The 21599-nt window shown below is 33.2% G+C and overlaps 1 protein-coding gene across 1 annotated transcript in view; it reads right to left on the minus strand.

Annotated features, from left to right (window-relative positions):
- COL11A1 (collagen type XI alpha 1 chain) overlaps positions 1 to 21599 on the minus strand; it is a 196795-nt gene that overhangs the window by 153974 nt on the left and 21222 nt on the right. The window contains exons 2-3 of the mRNA XM_081817102.1: positions 17809 to 18028; positions 14106 to 14268 (exon numbers count right to left, since the gene is read on the minus strand). Coding sequence (XP_081673228.1) covers positions 14106 to 14268; positions 17809 to 18028 — 383 coding nt within the window. The remainder of the gene's footprint in view (positions 1 to 14105; positions 14269 to 17808; positions 18029 to 21599) is intronic.

The following is a 21599-nucleotide window of genomic DNA, read 5'->3' on the forward strand; positions in this document are numbered from 1 at the left end:
ATTGTACATAATTCCTGAAATTTAGAAAATAAATAATTTTGATGTCTTACTACATTGCACAATTAATTACAAAACAGATTCCAGACAATGCTCTCAACAATTAAAAGAAGAGCCACAGTTACATTCCCAAATATACATGTTAACTGAGGATTCACAGAACAAGAACAAAACTAAACAACCGTGGTACATTCAAAGCTTTGTTGTTTTTCTGTTTTGCTGACTCTGTGCTATTTTGACAGAGGAAGAAATATAATTCCATTCCAGGATGACATTTCATTTTTTCTTTCAGTGTTTGAAGTCTTCTTTAAAATAATACACTATAAGCTGAAGTTCTTTACGAAGCCAGATGTAGGGACGCCTGGGTGGCTCAGTCATTAAGCGTCTGCCTTTGCTCAGGTCATGATCCCAGGGTCCTGGGATCGAGTCCCACATCGGGCTCCCTGCTCAGCAGAGAGCCTGCTTCTCCCTCTCCCTCTGCTGCTCCCCCTGCTTATGTTCTCTCTCTCTCTCTCTGATTAATAATAAAATATTTGAAAAAAAAAAACAAAGCCAGATGTAGCTGCTATGCTAGCTATGTATCTGCTGTTTTCACCTAATTTCAGAAATAATCAACAGAAGTTTATTTTTCACTCATAAAACACTAAGTATTACAAGACACAGATATAAACGTTTTATACATGTTAACTCACTTAATCCTCCAATGACTTTATGAAAGGAGTGCCCCAGGTATCCCATTTTACAGATGAGGAGAAAGACACAGAGAGGTTGGGTATGTTGTCCATGATGTCCAATGTGGTTAAGTTCCAAACCCAAAACTTAAACCAGGGCTATCTGGCTCCAGAGTCAGTACTGTTAAGTACAGTGAATGTGGTTAAGAAAGCAAAAACTTGGGGCATCTGGGTGGCTCGGGTCATGATCTCTGGGTCCTGGGATTGAGCCCCATGTTGGGCTCCCTGCTCAGCAAGGAATCTGCTTCTCCCTCTCCTTCTGTCCCTTACCCTGCTCATGCTCTGTAGCTCTCGCTCTCTCTCTCCCTCTCAAATAAATAAATAAAATCTTAAAAAAAGGCAAAAACTTCAACATCAACATCACCTTTTTCATTTAACTATTTCTGCTCTTTTTAGTTGCTGAATGATAACTTTGCCTTCATCTTTCATTCTCCAAATGAAACAATGGAAATGAGTTTATGATCTGGGTTCACTCACATCCATTTTTCTGTTCCTAAAGTTTGTATTGTATGAAAGATCTTCTAAATATATATAAAATAAGAATAAAATTTAAAGAAATAATTAGTGAATATAGCTTTCTGTTTAGAACCTAGATTGAAAGCATATAGTGATAATTTTTAAATATAGTGATAGCTTGATTTTTTTCTTTCTGAATTAAAGAAGATCCATACAGAATTAGAGAAAAAGAAGTACACAACTCTAGCCCCCTTCCATGTGGCAAAAGGGAAATACACATCTACAGCCATAGATAGACATCCTGCTCCACCTAGTGGGGAAAAAGAACTGAACAGCACTGGTAAACTTCACAATCCAGGAATACAGTTTCACTAAAAGACCGAGATCTAATCATAGAACTATAGAATGCTTCCCCTCCCCTTGCACTTTACCAATATATTACTGAAGTCTTTACCAAATTTATTTTATCCAATACATAATGTCCATTTTTCAACAAAAGGTTAAAAGGCATACCAAAAGGCTAAAATCACAGTTTGAAGAGACAGAACAAACATCAGAACCACAATCAGATATGACAAGATTTTGGAATTGTCCAGCTAGCAATTTTTAAGAACTACTACTAATATTCTAAAGAAATTATGGAAAAAAACAGACAATATGCAAGAACAGATAGATAATGTAAGCTGAAAGATAGAATTTCTAAGTATGAATCAAAAAGAAATGCTAGAGATTGAAAATGAAGAATGTCTTCGATGGGCTTATTAGTAGAATGACTGCACATGTCTGAGGAAAGAATCTCTGAGCTTCAGGACATGACAATAGAAACTTCCAAAAATGAAAAACAAACAGAAAAGAAATTGGGGGGAAGAAAAGAACAAAATATCCAAGGATATTGATCTTGGGGTTGTGAGTTTAAACCCCACGTTGGGTGTAGAGATTACTAAAATAAATAATCAAATTTCTAAAAAATGTATATTGCCAACACCAGGGCAACAACTAAAATAAGTTCAAAAAGAAGTATAATTAATAGGCAAAGAGTGAAATGTAATTATATAAAATGCCCAATTTAAACAAAAAAAATACAGAATTGTAAAAGACAAAAGATGAACAAAAAATAAGGTCAACAAACAGAAAACAGTGCCAAATATGGTGGATATAAATTCAATTATATCTATAATCATTTTAAATATCAATGGTCCAAATATACCTATTAAAAGACAGATTGTCTGAGAGGATCAAAAAACAATGCCCAACTATATGTTCTCTACCAGAAACCTACTTTGACTAAAAATACAAATATAGATTAAAAGTAAAGGGATGGAAAAAGATATACCATGGCCATGACTAGTCAAAAGAAAACAAGAATATGTCTATTAATTTCAGACAGAGTAGACTTCAGAGCAAGGAAAGTTATCAGAGGTAAAAAGATATATATATATATATGAATAAAGGGATCAATTGTCAAAAAGAGATGATAGTCCTTAATGTGTATGTGCCTAATAACAGAACATCAAAATATGTGAGGCAAACCTGACACAATTGCAAGAAGAAATAGATGAATCCAATATTGTAGTTGGAAACTTTAACATCCTTTCACTAGAAATGGACAGATCCAGCTGCCGAATATTAAAAAAGACACAGTTGAACTGAATAGACTACCAATCAACTGGATATAGAGTTGACCCTTGAACAACATGGGAGTGAGGGTGGCTGACCTCCCACACAGTTGAAAATCCATGTATAATTTTGACTCCCTCAAAACATAGCTATTAATAGCTTACTGTTGACCAGAAACCTTACTGATAACATAAAAAGTTGATTAACACATATTTTGTATGCTATATGTATTGTATACTGTATTCTTAACAATAAAGTAAGCTAAAGAAAAAATGTTATTAAGAAAATCATAAAGAAGAGAAAATACATTTACAGTACTGTACTGTATATATCGAAAAAAATCTGCATATAACTGGACCCATGCAGTTCAAACATGTGTTGTTCAAGGATAAACTGTAATTGACATTTATGCAGTACTTCATCTAAAAACAACAGACTACACATTCTTCACAAGCTTACCCTGGAACATTCATCAAGATAGACCACATTCTGGGCCATAAAACATGAACAATTTTAAAACAATAGAATCATATAGTATCTGCTCTTAGAACACAGTGGAATTAAACTAAGAATAACAGAAAGATATCTGGAAGGTTCCAAAATTCCTGAAGAATAAGCAACATAGTTCTAAACAACACATGAGTCAACACTGATATCTCAAAGGAAATGTAAAAGTATCTTTGAACTAAATGAAAATAAAAACACAACTTATCAAAATGTGTGGGATGCAGCAAAAGCAGTTCTCAGAGAAATTCATAGCATTGAATACATATATTAGAATAGGAGAAAAATCTAAAATCAATCACCTAAGCTTCCACCTTAGGACACTAGAAAAAGAAGAGCAAGTTAAATCCAAAGTAAGCAGAAGAAAAGAAATAATAAAAATTAGAGCAGAGACCAGTAAAATGAAAAACAGCAGTGTGTGTGTGTGTGTGTGTGTGTGTGTGTGTATTTCAAGTAAAATCATTGCATCTCTAGGTAGGTTAAGAAAATAAGAGAGAAGATGCAACTACTAATATTATAAATGAAAGAGGGGACATCACTATGTATCCCATGGTATAAAAGGATAATACAGGAATACTATGAACAACTCTATGCTCACAAATGTGATGAACTAGAATGAATAAACCAATTTTTTGAAAGACACAATCTACAAAAACTCATACAACAAGAAATAGATCATTTGAATAGGCTTATATCTATTAAATAAATCAAATCAATAATTAATAGCCTTCCAAAACAGAAAGCACTGGACCCAGAATACTTCACTGGTGAATTCTACAAAACATTTATGCAAGCAATTATACCAATCTTCTACATTGTCTTTCAGAAGACAGAAGCAAAGGGAATACTTCCTACCTCATTATATGAGGACACTATTTCCTAAACCAAAGCCAGACAGAGACTTTACAAGAAAACTACAGACCAATGTCTCTCATGAACATAGATGCAAAAATTCCCAGCAAAATATTAGCAAACTGACAATGTATAAAAAATGACAATATATAAAAAGATCTATACACCAAATGAAATTTATCCCTGGTATGTAAGGCTGGGTCAACATTTGAAAATCAATTAATGTAATCTATCACAACAATAGGCCAAAAAAGAAAAACCACATGATCATACAGATAGATGCAGAAAAAGCATTTTCCAAAATTGAATATCTATTTATGATAAAAAAAAAAAACTCTCAGCAAACTGGAAATAGAGGGAAACTTACTTAATTTGATAAATTAAAAAATCTATGTAAAACCTAAAACTAACATCATACTTACTGGTGAGACTTGAAGCTTTCCCACTAAAATCAGGAACAAGGCAAGGATGTCCCCTCTCACCACTGCTTTTCAATATTGTACTGGAAGTCCTAGCTAATGCAATAAGACAAGAAAAGGAAATAAAAGATACAGATATGGAAGGAAGAAATAAAACTATCTTTGTTCATAGATGACATGATTGTCTATATAGAAAATACAAAAGAATAAACAAACAAACACCAAACAAAAACTCCTGGAACTAATCACTAATTAGAGCAAGGTTGCAGGATATAAGCTTTTTTTATACAAAAGCCAGTTGCTTTCCTATACACAACCAATGAACAAGTGATTTTGAGATTAAAAACACAATATCATTTGCATTAAAACTTAAAAAATGAAATATGTTAAACCTAACAAAATATATATAATATCCATATGAGGAAAATGGCAAAACTTTGATGAAAGATATCAAAGAAAAACTAAGTGAGAGATATTCCATATTCATGGATAAGAAAATCAATATTGTTAAGATGTCAGTTTTCCCAACTTGATCTAGAGATTCAACATTCTCAGTCAAAATCCCAGGAAACTATTTTGTGTATATTGTAAAACTGATTCTAAAGTTTCTAACAAGAAGCAAAAGACCCAGCATAGCCAACTCAATATTGAATGAGTAGAACAAAGTTGGGTGGACTAACATTATTTCACTTCAAGATTTATTATAAAGTGACAGTAATCAAGACAGCATGGTGTTGTTGGAAAAAACCAAATAGGTCAATGGAACAGAAACAGACCCACATAAGTATAGTGAACTGATCTCTGACAAAGAAGCAAGGCAGTACAATGGAGCAAAGTTAGACTATTCAACAAATGGTGTTGAAAAAACTGGACACCTCACATGTAAAAAAGTGAATCTAAATACAAACTCTTCACAAAAATTAACTCAAAATGGGTCACTGATCTAAATGTAAAATGCAAAACCTAAAACTCCTAGAAGATAACATACAAGAAAAACCTACACGACCTTGGGTATAGTGATGGCTTTTCAGATACACCATCAAAAGCATAATTCATGAAAGAAATAATTGATAAGCTAGACTTCATTAAAATTAAAAACCTCACCTCTGTGAAAGACAGTATCAAGTGAATGAGAAGACAGGTCAGACTGACAGAAAAGTATTTGCAAAAGACACATCTGATAAAGTACTGTTATCCAAAATATATAAAAAACTCTTAAAACTTACTAAGAAAATTAACAACCTGATTAAAAAATGGGACAGAAGACCTTAACTGAGAGCTTACCAAAGAAGACATACAGATGCAAAGTAAGTATATGAAAAGATGTTCAACATGTAATCAGGGAAATGCAGACTAAAAAAAATGAGATGCTATTACATGCCTATTAGAATGGTCAATATCTAAAATGGCCAAAATGCCAAAAATGTTGAACAGGAAATTTCATTCACTGCTGGTGGGAATGCAAAATGGTTAGCTCTTTTGGAAGACAGTCTGGCAGTTTGTTACAAAACTAAACATATTTTTACCATATCAGCAATCACACATTTTGGTATTTACCCAAAGGAGTTGAAAACTATGTCCACACAAAAACCTGCACACAGATGTTTATGGAAGGTTTATTCTTAATTACCAAAAACCTGAAAGCAACTTGAAAGATATCCTTCAGTAGATGAATGGATAAATAAACTGTGTTACATTCAGACAATGGAATATTATTGAGCACTAAAAAGAAATGAGCTATCAAGCCATGAAGGACATGGAAGAAACATAAATGCATATTACTAAGTGAAAGAAGTCAACTGAAAAGACTACACCTGTATGATTCCAACCATATGACATTCTGGAAAAGACAAAACCATGGAAACACTAAAAAGATTAGTGGTTGCCAGGATTTAGAAGAGAGGTAAGGATGAAGGCAGAGCAGAGAGGATTTTTAGGGCATGAAATTATTTCACAAGATACTACATTGGTGAATACATGTCATGATACATTAACCAAGATCCATAGAATGTACAACCCAAGACTGAACCCTAATGTAAACTACAGACTTTGGATGATAATGATATGTCAATATAAGTTCACCCATTGCAACAAATGTACAATAGTAGAAGAGGCTGTGTGTGTGTGTGTGTGTGTGCACGTGTACATGCACAGGGGTACATGGAAACTGTCTACTTTTCACTCAATTTTGCTCTGAACCTGTAACAGCTCTAAAAAAAAGTGTATTAATGAATAATTTTAAAAAGACAATAAACAACTCAGATAACCCAAATGTTAAAACTCTTAGAGATTTTAAAACATCTATTATAACTATAAAACACTTGATCTAACAATTTCATGACACACTTTCTTTTTAAGGGCATATGCTACATTCACCAAGATAGACTATACGCTGGGGCATAAAATAATTGTCAATAAATCTAAATGGAATGAGATCATATCAAGTTCATTTTCAGAGGAAAACAGACATCTACACTGAAAACTAGGAAACCTTGTGAGAGGAATTAAAGAAAAGCAAAATAAATGGAAAATTATACCATATTCAGGAAATGGAAAGCTCAATGTTTGTTAAAATATGGATTCTTTTCATTTTGATCTGGAGTTTAAATGAAATTCCAATTAAAACCAAATTCTATTTAAATGAAAACTCAATTTTATTTTAGAAATTGACAAGCTTATTCCAAAATTTATATAGAATGCCAATAACCTAAAGGAGCTAACACAATGTTTACAAAGAATTAAAAGTAAGAGCAGTTACCCCACCAAATATCAAAACTTTCTGTTAAACTACAGTAATCAAGATAGTTTGGTATTAGTAAAAAGATAGACAAATCAATAGACTAGGATAATAGCTCAGTAATAGATCTACTCATATGTACTCAAATGGTTTTTGACATAGAAACCACAGCAATCCAATGCATGAAAGTCTTCTTTATAAAGGATGAACTGGATATCCTTGTCTAAAAATAATCAACATTGACTTTTACCTCATACCATACACAAATATTAACTCAAAATGTGGCATAGCCTATATGTAAAACCTAAAACTACAACATATCTGATAACAGGAGAACATTTTTGTAATTTTGGTGTACGTAAAAGTTTCTTAGAACACAAAAAGTGTAAAACATAACAACAAAATTGACAAACTTTATCAAAATGAAAAGCATTCACTCTTTAAAAGGCACTGTTAACGAAATAAAAAGGTAAGCCATATGCTGGAAAATTATTGGCAAAACTCTATCAAAGTACAAAGGGTTTATAAAAAAAACTCTTAAAACTCCATATTCAAAACTTAGCAGCCAATTTTTTTAAATGGGCAAAAGACACCTCACAGAAGAAGATGCAGAAATAGCCAATGAACACCTGAAAAAAAAATTCTTGACATCATCAGTTTTGAGGGATACGTAAACTAATACCACAATGAAATACTACTACACAACCACTGAGAATGGCTAAAATTTAGAAGACTAACCATATCAAGAGTTGGCAAGGACACAGAGCAACTGAAACTTTCATTCACTGCTGGAGGGAGTGTAAAATGATTTAATGTCACTTTGGAGCACAGCTCAATAGTTTCTTTGATTTTTAAAGTTAAATATGTACTACTAAATAACCAAAGCATTCCATTGCTCAGTATTCAACTAAGACAAACAAAAGTAAATGCCCGCTCAAAATTTATACATGAATGCTCATAGCAGCTTTATATGCAGGAGCCAAAATCTGTAAATGATCCAAATGCCCACTAATAGGATGAATGGATGAACAAATTGTGGTTTATTCATACACTGGAATGCTGCTCAGCAATTTTTAAAAAAGCAAAATAATGATATATATGGGACACAGATAAGTCTCAAAAACATTATGCTGAGTGATAAAAGCTAAGCTAAAGACAGTATACTCAGTATCATTCTGTTTATTAAATTTAAAAAAAATAAATAAGCTATAGTGATTTAAAAAAAGTAAATTAGTGATTGCTTGGGAGAAGAAGACATGGATTTTAAAAATCCATGAGGAAACTTTTGGGTGTGATGGCCATGTTTATTTTCTTGATGATGATGGTGGTTTCAGAGGTGTAAACATATTCACAACTGATCAAATGATACACTTTTAATATTTTCAGTTTACTGTACTTCAATTATATCTCAATAAATAGAGTTTTAAAATCTCAAGTGTTATTAGCTAAATGCATCTAGACTGGAAAAAGTCTACCTCCATCCTGTTATGTGGTTCTATAGGAAAACCATGTCTACCAACATAATTTTTTAAAAAGCATATACCTTGGAAAATATACATAGTAAAAAGATACACAGGCATCAGAAAGTGGTAATCAAATTCTTACTGGAATATTTGAGATAGCTATTATTACCTTAAGGTAAGTTTTCTGGTCTTGTAAAACCACTGAAATTGTGTAGCTTTTATAAACTATTATTCATTGATTTCTCCCAAGAAAACTGAATGCCAAAATCATTCTGAGAAGTTTGAAAAAATGAAAAATTTCAACAATCTTTTCCACTTAAATCGTCATTATATTCTTCTCATTACTTCAAAAGAAAGAAATAATCTGCCCAAAAGTAGAAAATTGTTGGAAATATAAAAGACTTGTAATAACCTGCTTTGACCATCAAAAAAGAAAAAAAGATCAAAATAACAATGCTTTGAAAACTTGAGTTATAATGGCTACAACTTGATTTGCGTAAAGAAATTTCCCTGTTTAAAAGACTACAAAAGTAATTTTATTGATAATGAATACAGGCAATGTAGTTATTTTTTTTTTAATTTAGCTTTTCCTCACATCTTTGAAGTGTATTATAAAGCTAGAAAAAAAAAAACCCAAGGTTATGGATTAGTGTTGGTTAGATATTTTGTGCCTGCTTGAAAGTATTCATCTGCCCAGACCATGTCTCCCCTGATAGGTTCTGTACCCAGGTGCTACCTGTTTAGAGAGGGAAAATTTATCTAATCCCCACAAGATACCTTATAAACAAACACAAGCCCAGGAACCAAGTACTTCATTTACAAGATGAAAAGACCACATAAAACCTTTTACTGAGGGGCGCCTGGGTGGCTCAGTTGGTTAAGCCACTGCCTTCGGCTCAGGTCATGATCCTGGAGTCCCAGGATCGAGTCCCGCATCGGGCTCCCTGCTCGGCAGGGAGTCTGCTTCTCCCTCTGACCCTCCTCCCTCTCATGCTCTCTGTCTCTCATTCTCTCTCTCTCAAATAAATAAATAAAATCTTTAAAAAAAAAACAAAACCTTTTACTGATACATGGGTCACTGTTGCTCTCCCATATCAAAAATGTATAAGAATATTTGACATGTCATAGTTGTAAAATGATAAAAAAGAACATAAGTAATAAGAAGAAAACTACATGGTAATACATAATTAACACATAATATATAACCATATATACATATATAATACTAGTATTATAAGCACTTTACATACATAAGCTCATTTTTTTAATATATATACTTACTGGGGAGATTACATTACTCTTCCCATTTGAAGAATGAGAAATTAAAACTTACATAAAGTAAAAATAAATAAATAAATAATAAAACTTATATAAAGTAATTACATAGAGAAATGTATTTAAGCTATTCTGGGATTCAAAATCAGATTTTTCTGATTCTATAATCAATTTTTATATTCACTCCACTATGCTGAAATTATATAATCTGAATTATGATTCTATATACTCATTTTGGCATTTTCATATAAACTAATTTTTCATACTTAAAAAAAATTTCAGTTTTGCTTTTATCTGTTTGATGTTGAATTCTTTAAAGTCTTCAGACTGTAATTCAAATATGGCCACGTTTAGTATTTTTTGCCATTAACAGCAGGCGATATAGGGTAATAAATGTAGGGTGATACAGAGATGATAGAGATGAAATTATATACTAAACAAATTTGCATCTAAATTGGAATGACACCAATTTCAAAGAAGTGATATTTTCCGTTTTCAGAATAATGAATCACTGATCTCTTTATATCATCTTCACCATTAGAACTGTTTATCAAACACTAAAACAATGCATATATGGTACCATTCCTATCTCTTATCATTTTTAGTTTAATTTCTACACATTCACTTCCAGAGATTCAAAAGTCTAGGTAGATACCATAATGGAAAACAAAATGAAAAGAAAAATATTTGAGTAAATTTTTAGAGAAAGATATATTAACATCATATTCAGATAAGATGAACTAATTTCCCAAAAGGAGTCAGAAAGTTTTATTGTGATTTTAAAATCTGTGTTTGAATTATTTCTTTTCTTCATATTCTTTTTTCAAGTGGGAAATACTAAATTGTTTTTGAAATTCATATACCCATACAATAATATAATTTAGGAAATAAGACTTGAGTTTTATGTATAATGACTATTTGGATAGAGTGATAAAGATAAACCTTATAGTGAAATGTCTGCATTTATTTACTTTTTCAAAACTAATTACACTTCATATTGAATAAATGTTCTTTTTAAAGCTCCATAAGGTTTCATGAAATTCCAAGATGCAAAGCAGCATAATAAACTTATTTTTGCTACTCACTGTCACACTCACTAAAGAATTCATTAATGAGTCTTCTAAAAATTATTTTTCTTAATAGTTTAGCAGTTTTTCCAAATAAACAGCTGGAGTTACTCCAGGATTTAGAATGTGGCTTATGGATTAGAAAATTAAGAATTAATCAAAGAATATATATATTAATTTTTTCTTCTAGTACATCTGTCCTTGGTAATTTACTAGAAGCCCTTTTGGCCAGAGGGGTTTTGGTTAGCAGTAGTGAAAAAATATGGAAATATTTTAGGGAAATCATTTTTATATATTCTAGGAGTTGATACTGTGATCAGCCTATGAAGCACAGAGGCTATTATTACATATTTTAAAATATGTAACATCAGATTCAATTATTTACTTTGAAAAAAGAACATAGTGTGATAGTCTAAAACTATAATTCAAAAACTCTAAACTCTACCCCAGTGAGCGTGAGTATAATATATGGGAAAGAAAGTGGAGTACAGTCTGTGCATGGGGGATGGGGAGGAGGTGGCAAAGGAAGGCCTGTTTGAAAAAGAAATCTAATCAACATGTACATATAACAAATATCTTTCAGGGCAGTAAATTTTGAGAATATTAATAATTAATTTGTATTTTTAATACATATTAATTAATTAATGTTAATTTTTTCCTCTTCTGTTTTTCCTTTTTTTAAAAGAATTATTTCATTTATTTATTTGAGAGAGAGAGTGTGTGTGAGCATGGGGGGAGGGGCGGGGGACAGAGAGAGAAAATCTCAAGTAGACTCCACGCTGAGTGTGAAGCCATACTTGGGGCTCGATCCCACGACCTTGAGATCATGACCTGAGCCAATATCAGGAGTCAGTTGCTCAATCAACTGAGCCACCCAGGCGCCCCTTCCATATTTCCTCTTTATATAGTCTTATCATCATTTATGATGAACACAGTTTTTTTTTTAAAGATTTTATTTATTTATTTGAGAGAGAGAGAGAGAGCACAAGCAGGGGGAAGGGCAGAGGCAGAGGGAAAAGCAGGCTCCCCACTGAGCAGGGAGCCCGATGTGGGGCTTAATCCCAGGACCCCAGGATCATGACCTGAGCCAAAGGCAGACGCTTAACTGCCTGAGCCACCCAGGCATCCCTATGATGAACAAAGTTTAATTTCCATTGCTTAAGTTCCATAGCTCTGTAACTATGTATAGCAATAGACTGAACTAATATATGAAATGAAACCATCCACTGATAGAGTTTATCTGTATTACTCATTTATGTTTCCAGAAAAAAAGGTTGTGTGTATTACAAAAATAAATTTAGTCTGTGAAACTGATATTCGTAGTTTAATTTTAAAATAGAACTTTGCTAGACTAGAAATTAAGTAAATTTGTTTATAATATTCATCTAATAAATAAATATTTATTATCATTTGTGTGCAACCAACACATGATACTGGAAGATCTGAAAGTATATTATTATATACTGCCTGAATGAGTTTATCATTTAGTTTACTATGATACAATGTGTTAAAAACATTTTGTTTGGAGTCAAAGTTGAGACAAGTTGAGAAAAATCAGAAACAAACAGAATATTGGGGGGCCTGGGTGGCTCAGTTGGTTAAGCGACTGCCTTTGGCTCAGGTCATGATCCTGGAGTCCCAGGATCGAGTCCCACATCGGGCTCCCTGCTCAGCAGGGAGTCTGCTTCTCCCTCTGACCCTCTTCCCTCTCATGCTCTCTGTCTCTCATTCTCTCTCTCTCAAATAAATAAAAATAAAATCTTAAAAAAAAAAAGAAACAAACAGAATATCAATTAAATAATCTGAAAGTGTCACAAATGCTAATTATATTTAAAATTATGCCATAGGTTATGTATGTAAGTACAGGAATGCAATATCCTCCTGCACCAAATGTACATTGTTCTTTCTATGAAAAATAGTCTGTGTGTATGCATATATATGTGTGTGTATATTCACTAATCAACCAAATACAGAAAATCTTCCACGTAAACCTTGCCTATTAATTTGTAATATATTACAGAGCTTTACTTTATTATACTTTGAAAAATAAATTACTCAGAAATTGTATAAAACCAGATCAGAGTACTGAATAATGTCTCAGGAGGGCATCCCTTTATGAGATCAGGACTCAGGTCTGTTTGTTCTATTAATAATTGACTAAATGGGGCGCCTGGGTGGCTCAGTTGGTTAAGCGACTGCCTTCGGCTCAGGTCATGATCCTGGAGTCCTGGGATCGAGTCCCGCATCAGGCTCCCTGCTCAGCAGGGAGTCTGCTTCTCCTTCTGACCCTCCCCCCTCTCATGCTCTCTCTCTATCTCATTCTCTCTCTCAAATAAATAAATAAAATCTTTAAAAAAAAAAATAAAAAAAATTTAAAAAATTAAAAAAAAAAAAATAAATAATTGACTAAATGAAAATTAAAGGACAAACTACCAGACCCAATGATTGAAGGTTTAAAAGAATGTGATTATCATAATTGGTGAATTATAATTGGAAGGAAACTTTTTACTATGACCTTCACATTATTTAAAAAAGTGATTTTAAAGACATAAGTTCAGCTTTTGCAATATGATCTCTATTTTATACCTTGGAAACATTAACAAAGAACAGAGAAAGGCAGAATATCTGACTTGTACATTTCCCTAAATTAATCTCCCAGAGAAGGAAGTGAAGAAAATGTTCTTTTCCCCAAAGAAAATAATGCAAAGTACCAAGAGTAAAGCCATTTGCCCTTCCCAGGAGAATAGCATGCCTGTGTTCAAATCAACCAATCTCTGTAATGTTTCCCAGTCCTTACAGCCACCATTGTCTACTCATTCTCTTACTGAACAATAGAAAACATCACCGCTACACCCGCAGGGGAAGAAAGTAGGTCACCCTTTCGTTTTCAACATTGCTTTATAACATATATTGATTGTTACTGTTATTAACTCAGCTCATCTGATTTAACAACATTCAGCTTCAAATAAAATTTGATTTATTTTTACCTCAAAAACTTCTTCATCCAGAATCCTTGTTCCAAAAACCATGATTCCATTGGTGTCAACGATTGCTCTCTCACTTCTATCAAGTGGCTTTGTGGTTTTCTTCTTACAATCAACAATCATTGTCACAGTTTTCTTCTCCACACTGATTGCTACCCGATGCCACCTAAAAAAGCCAAGGAATTCTTTTGTAAGCTTCAAAGACATCGTTGCCACATCATTATTCATGTTAAAATACAATGTACTTTCAATTGTGAATGTGAGCTGAAATAGTACAAAATGTAGGCTCATTTTTTAATCAATCAGTTAACAGGTGACTACTTACTGTTTACCCAGAAGAGTGTTAGGTACTGAAAAGGACACAAACAGTATAAAATGCACACCAGGGGTGGCTGTCTATGCTGATAAGGAAGTGCCCATCCTTTGCTTCACTTTGTGCAGTTGCAACAAAAGCTTAATCTCACCATGTCCTGATGAGCATATTTGATAAGATCAGGGGTGGGATATGGGGTAAGTAATAGTTCCTACGTACGTAAATGCTTTCTTCCAAATGGAATTCCACTTAATTTTTTCCTTTTTTCTCTAGAGATCCCCTGAGATGAACTGTAAAAGGGTATGTCTCCTAATTGAATGACTGCTCCATCTGGAACAACTGAACGTCCTAATTGTACAACACAATGTGCTTCTGTCTTTATTCACATTTATTTCAAGTGCTTTCGTTTTCTTTTTCCACTTTAATTTCAAGACAGTTATAGATCACTACTGTGGGCAGGATCCAAAACTGAGACACAATACCTTTCCTTCTTTCCAGGGTTGGCAGGAAGTGGGAACACTGAAAGAAAGCATAGTCAACGCATGTGTGGAGTGAGAGTCTCAATTCACGCTGAAGCTACTGTTCCAGCTAATTCAGGGCGGCGATGACAGGCTTAGGTGGTAGACATGACCAGCCCTTTGGAAACATATACACCCTAATCTTCCTATAAAATGATGGGTTTTATTAACAATATCTGGTGCTAACATAAACCACTGAGTGAGGCTCACTTGGATTCTGCAAGCCACTCTGGTTTATTTTTTATTTTTTTTTTCCAAATGAAAAATGCTAGATTAATATTGCAGAAGTGTCTAGGACTAAATCCATAAAATAAAATACCCCCAAAATTGCAGGAGCCTTCCTAAATGTCCATTTCATGTGACTTGGCGTGGCTACTGATGAGGACCAAGTATATTTCCATATACACTTAATCTTTGGTCTTTCCATAGCACATTCAACTAGCATAGCGGTCTGCTTAGTTTGAATTGAGCAAAGATTTATTTTGGAGCCACTTAATACTGTGAGAGTAAAATTTACATGTATTTCTGCCAAGAAGCCTGTGTCTTAACTTAAACCATCTCCACTGTTGTACATATGTGCTTTTCATTAACAGAAAGTAAAAATGATTTCCATTGTTAAAAGCTGATTAGGGGTGCCTGGGTGGCTCAGATGGTTAGGCGTCTGCCTTCGGCTCAAGTCATGATCCCAGGGTCCTGGGATGGAGCACCGCATTGGGCTCCCCGCTCTGCGGGAAGCCGCTTCTCCCTCTCCCTCTGCCTCTCTCCCTGCTCATGCTCTCTCTCTGTATCTCTGTGTCTCAAGTGAATAAATAAAATCTTTAAAAAAATAAAATAAATAAAAGCTGATTAGGACTCTAAACTTGATCTGATTGTTGATTAATTTCAGCTCTGATGATAATGATACGTCATAATCATGGTGTTATACATAATAGTCAAGATACCAAACCACCCTTTAGTTTTGGAGTCATTCTTAATTATTCTCTTTCTCATATGTTTTACATTCACATCATCAGAAAATCCTTATATTCAATGTATATAGAGAATCCAGGGTCTCCCGACTTTATCCAATCTGCAAGCTCTTTCACCTAGACTCTTAACTGGTCTCCACCTCCCCTCTCATGCAACTGGAGTGATCACTTTAAAATACAAGTCAGATCAAGTCTCTGCCTTGCTAAAAACCATCTAACAGTCCTAGTACAAGCTGAAGTCCTTACTCTGCCTCACAGGGGTGTGCCCTGGCCCTCTGACTTCTCGCCCCACTTTTTGCTTTCTTGTTCCCTGCACGAGAGCCACACTGCTGCCTCTTTACTGTTCTTTGTACATGTTCTTCACTCTGCCAGAAACATTCTTCCTCCATAGCCCCACATGGTCCACTCCTTCACTTCCAACAAGCCTTTGCTCAACGCAACCGTATCAGATGCTCTACGAAAACAGTACACCCTTAAATTCCTTACCCTGATTTATTTTCATATCACCACTTTTCATATTAATCATTAAGGATAGTATGTAAATTGCTCATAAAAGCCTAGTTTTTCCTGCCACTGAGATGAAGTTTTCTCCATGGTCCTGACAAGGATACACTGAGTGTGGATTTTTTTTTTTTTCCCATCTGCACTGCTATTTCCTTCTTACACCTATAATTAAATGTCATATTTCAGATAAGGTTAGTTTTAGAAGCTTAGATGCAGCAATAAAATACCAAGTAAATTTTTTTGAAGATTTTATTTATTTATTTGAGAAAGAGAGAGGTAGTGAGAGAGAGCACGAGGGAGTAGAGGGAGAAGCAGTTTCCCTCCGAGCAGGGTGCCTAACGTGGGGCTCGATCTCAGGACCCTGAGATCATGACCTGAGCTGAAGGCAGACACTTAACCGACTGAACCACCCAGGCACCCAACCAAGTAAGTTTAATAAACGCTTATTTATATTTAGCTGCTCCCTAAGTGAAAGGCAATATTCACAATGCAGAATTCAGAATTCAGCATGATTTTCAGAAGAGTATGATGGTTACTAGGGAGTCTAACTCTCTAAGTTCAAACCCTACCTCTGCCACTTTACAAATATATGACCTCAGGCAAGTTACTTAAACTTTCTGTACCTCAGTCTCCTTATCTGTAAAATGGGTTTATTAATATTATTTTCTTCAAAGAGTCATGGAAAATTAAATGAGTCAACTATGTATAAAGTGCTTCCAACAGTATATAGCACGTATCAAGTATTATAAAAAGCTTCTTATGATTGTCAATATTAACATGCTTGATAATAGGTAAATCAAATTGGGTCATTCCTCTGCTCAAAAAGTCTACAGTGACTTCCCATTTCACTCCAGATAGAACCCAGAATGTTTATATCCATTTACAAAGTGTTATACCCTTTGGCCTCCCATGGCTTCTCCATCCTCATCATCCCACTCTGCTCCTGCCATGCTGGTAACCTTGACATTGCTTAGACCAAATCAGCCACACTTGGAATCAGACGCTGTGTATTTGCTTTCCCTCCTCCTGGAATAGTATACTTTTAGTTATCAGCAGGGCATGCACCCCAGATTCTTCCCCAGTCACCTTCTTAGTGAGATTTTCCCTGATCTCACTCCTTAAAACTGCACCCTCCACCACCATTCCCTATCCTCTCCACTGTTCTATTTCTTTCTCTCACTTATCACCTGATATGCTCTTTATTCATATTTTTTTAATTGGACATCATTTGTCTACCCAGACTGCAAAAGAAACCATGTAAAATTAGACATGTTATGTTTTGTTCATTTCCATGTCTCCAGTCTCTAGAAAAACTGCATCACACTTTATGAATATTTGTTGAAGGATTAAATGAAATAATTGCTTTCTATATAGCTACAACATTGGATTATTATATTACTTACTTCCCATCAGCGATGTTAACAGTTCTGAAGAGGGGATAGTCTTCTGGGGCAGGTTTTCCAGTGTGGTCTTCAAAGAGGAAAACAGGTGATCTCCCAACCTCAACACCGATTTGCTGAATACCGTGCTCATTATATATAGATAAAAGAAAAGACTGAATTCCTTTTTTGGGTTTTATTGTAAATAATATTGAAAAATCTTCTGGAAAATTTTCTCCTGAGAAAAGAAAGCCAAAGGGTCAGAAATTCCAAATTCCCAAATTATTACTTTTTTTTTTTACCTTTCTAGGTAGCCTTAATAAGTCATGTAAATTCAAACGGTAATAACAATTCAGATTAAAAAAAAATGGGAAGGAGATGATGATAAGCTTTCTCTGCAATAATTGTCCAAGCTATATTCAAACTATAAAGCCACTCATTTAAAGCACAATGATTATGTAAAATTGAATTAAAAGTTAGGAAACAAAATTGACCATGGTGCCAGTACAATATTAAATACACAGTAAGAACTTTTAAAATATGAAAGTACCACTTCTGGTGTAAGACTTGTATTTTCAACCTTGTCTGATCTGTGGCCATACACCCTCTTTTTAAAGAAGGCACTGTAAGGACACAATATATGAAGGAATTTTTTAAGTCATCCTTTAAAAGCTAAAGAGTTTCTGGTCAGTTTTTCCAAAATGCAGTTTCACTAATAGAAAGCTTATGTCATTATACATCACAACTATTAGATACTTGCTTAATTTGATTCTAAATTCAAGAGGACTATCTTTTTTTTTTTTCTTTTTCTTCCCCCTCTTACCATCATACTCCAAATATCCAGCATGGGGCCAAATCTATGTAAGTGCTTAGTAAGTATTTATTAAATAAATATGTCAATTAAATGATTATCACAAATATATCTCAGATAATTAAGCAATGACTACTCGTATATTTTTATAAAAACACTGTGTATTAAATTTCACATTTTATTCTTCAAAAATACTTTTACATATATACCTTACTATCATGAAACATAAGTAAAGCAGGCATTATTGTTTGAAGAATGAGATTATTTCAGTTAAAAAGTTGTCCATATGCAAAACTGATATATCTGTGTATGTGTAATCAATGATGTCTGGGCCAGGAGCTTCCACATTCAATCCATTCATTCTAAATTCTATTCTACATGGTAAAAATACTATGAATATGACTGCCATGGTTTCAAATTCAAAAGAATACAGGAGACAAGCAATTCCACTTCTAAGAATTTACTGGAATAGGAACAATGCTTATGTGTAAAGATATGTTATGTCAATTCACCAGAACACCATTTATGATCCTAAAATATTAAAATGGCGTACAAGGGTTGGGACTGGCTAAATAAAATACAAAACACCTATATAGCGTAAGTAGTCACTTAAAGTGGTAGGAGACATTTTATGAAATTGAAATTATTTAAAATGTGGAAATTAAATAAGAGTATGTCATAGAGAAAGCAGTCAATTAATGTTAACCATTTAGTTCTATAATATCTATATCTGTATCTATATCTATATCTTTATCCATATCTACATATATCTAGGTAAATAGATATCTCCAAACTAAAAAGTGTTTACTTAAAATTTTTAATTTTAATTTTTAAAATAATCTACCAAACAACTTTGCTATATCACAATTAGGTCATAAAAGCTTTGCTATCACAGGAAAAAATAATAAAAACATATATATATATATACAGTTTTGTTCCATTTAAGTGTCATAAAGACATCTAATTTTATATTTCTATAAATCAACAGAAGGAAAATAATCATATAAGTAAAATGGAAAGGTAATGAAACACATCAATTAATAAGGCAAGTTTTACCTGCTTGTACTATAAATAAAAATCTAGATAGGTAATTCAGCCTGCTATTAAAGAAGCTCAATAGAAAAGAAATTTTTCTTCAAATAAGTAGCTCAGAATGTTGAGAATCACAGGCATTCTTTCCCTAAATGCACCTCAATTATTCAAATATCTCTTACATTGAAAAAAACAAGATGCTAAAATATTATGAGTTAGGGGAAAACAGTATTTTTTTCATTTTTGCCAAAACATTATGAATTAATGTCTACATAGAGACATTTACGGAAAAAGGAATTTTAAGAAAGAATATATTCATATAAGACTAAATAGATCATAGCAAATTCTAACTAATCATTCAATTTGTACAGCACAGCTTTTGAAATTATCAGCTGCTAACCACACTAATGAGTAAAATCTTTCAATTATAGCAGTATTTCCCAATTTAAAATTAGGCAGTAAGATTTTAATTATTATCTTTAAGCTATGACTTTTTTTTGTTTGTTTGTTTGTGTTTTTTTTTTTTTTTTTGCTATGACTTTTAAAAAAGAAAATTTAGTTACCTAAAAAATCATGACTTGATGTCAAAATATTCACAGTCTAACCTAGGTACCCCACCTTAGTTTCTTCCCTATAAGACATTAAACAAAGTTGTCCATAACTGACTAAATGTCTCAGAGAGAATTCACTATGGTATTAGTTCAACAATAGAAATGCAACCACTTACTATAAGAAATTGTATCTAAAATAACAATGATCAGTATTATACATGATAAAGTAAAATGTGAAATTTTTCAACTTAAATAATATGTTTTGAAATGTATAAATACAAACTAAAAATAAAGCATCCTCTGTTGAATTACGTTGTTAAAGAAAAAATGCTATTACTACTTTCGATATGCGTGTATGTATACATAAATAATGTACATGCAATTATTATAATTCACACTGAATATATTAAGTTCAATAATGATTCTTAAAATGGCCTTTTAGTATCAATAGATATTGCATGCATGAATAAATTTTATATGAAAAAGGCACAAAACTTTATTATTTGATTTCAATTTTTTTTAGATTGTTATCAATAGATTTCCATGTGGAATATGTGTCCCTTTAACTAAAATCCTTTTTTGATGCAGCCTGGTGATCAGCAGGATTTTGAAAATGAAGAGGGAAGGCCATTTTTGCATAGTAGGAAAGCTCATTTTACTCTAAAAGAGGCAAGGACTGTCTCTCAGCTTCACATCATTCACTGGTTCTGTGATTATATTCAAATACTTCACATTTCTAAACCCTAATCCATAACTTGGGCTTAAATATTCTTCTTTCCAGATGGACATGAAGACAAAGATCAATATACGCTTAAATTTCTTGGATAGTATCTCTCCCACAGCAGGTGATCTAAAGAGGGCAGAAAGCATTTGCAAATTACAGCTTCCATTTAGGTCACATGTACAACGTTTTCAGACAGTTAAATTAAAGGTCTCAGGTTAGGACTTTAGAGGACATATACCTTAATTAAACAGAATTTTACAGTGACTATCTGATAATCCTCCACCCCTACCCAGTGTTGAAGTTCCCACCACCACTGCTTACTTTTTTCATTAGAAAAGAAGTTGCTATTATGTTCCCATAATGGAAGAAAAACTATTCCAAGTAATTTTTCAAAGATCCTTTTTACTTATTTGATAAAGAATAATATTCACTTCAGATTTTTTAACTATGAAAATATCTTTGATCATTTTTATTTTATTTTATTTATTTTTTTTTGAAAAGTTATTTTGTTCTTTTTTTTTTTATTCTTATGTTAATCCCCATACATTACATCATTAGTTTTAGATGTAGTGTTCCATGATTCATTGTTTGTGCATAACACCCAGTGCTCCATGCAGAATGTGCCCTCCTCAATACCCATACCAGGCTAACCCATCCTCCCACCCTCCTCCCCTCTAGAACCCTCAGTTTGTTTTTC

Source organism: Leptonychotes weddellii, chromosome 4 (assembly GCF_054177405.1).
Source record: "Leptonychotes weddellii isolate Sample4059 chromosome 4, ASM5417740v2, whole genome shotgun sequence".
NCBI classification, from domain to species: domain Eukaryota; kingdom Metazoa; phylum Chordata; class Mammalia; order Carnivora; family Phocidae; genus Leptonychotes; species Leptonychotes weddellii.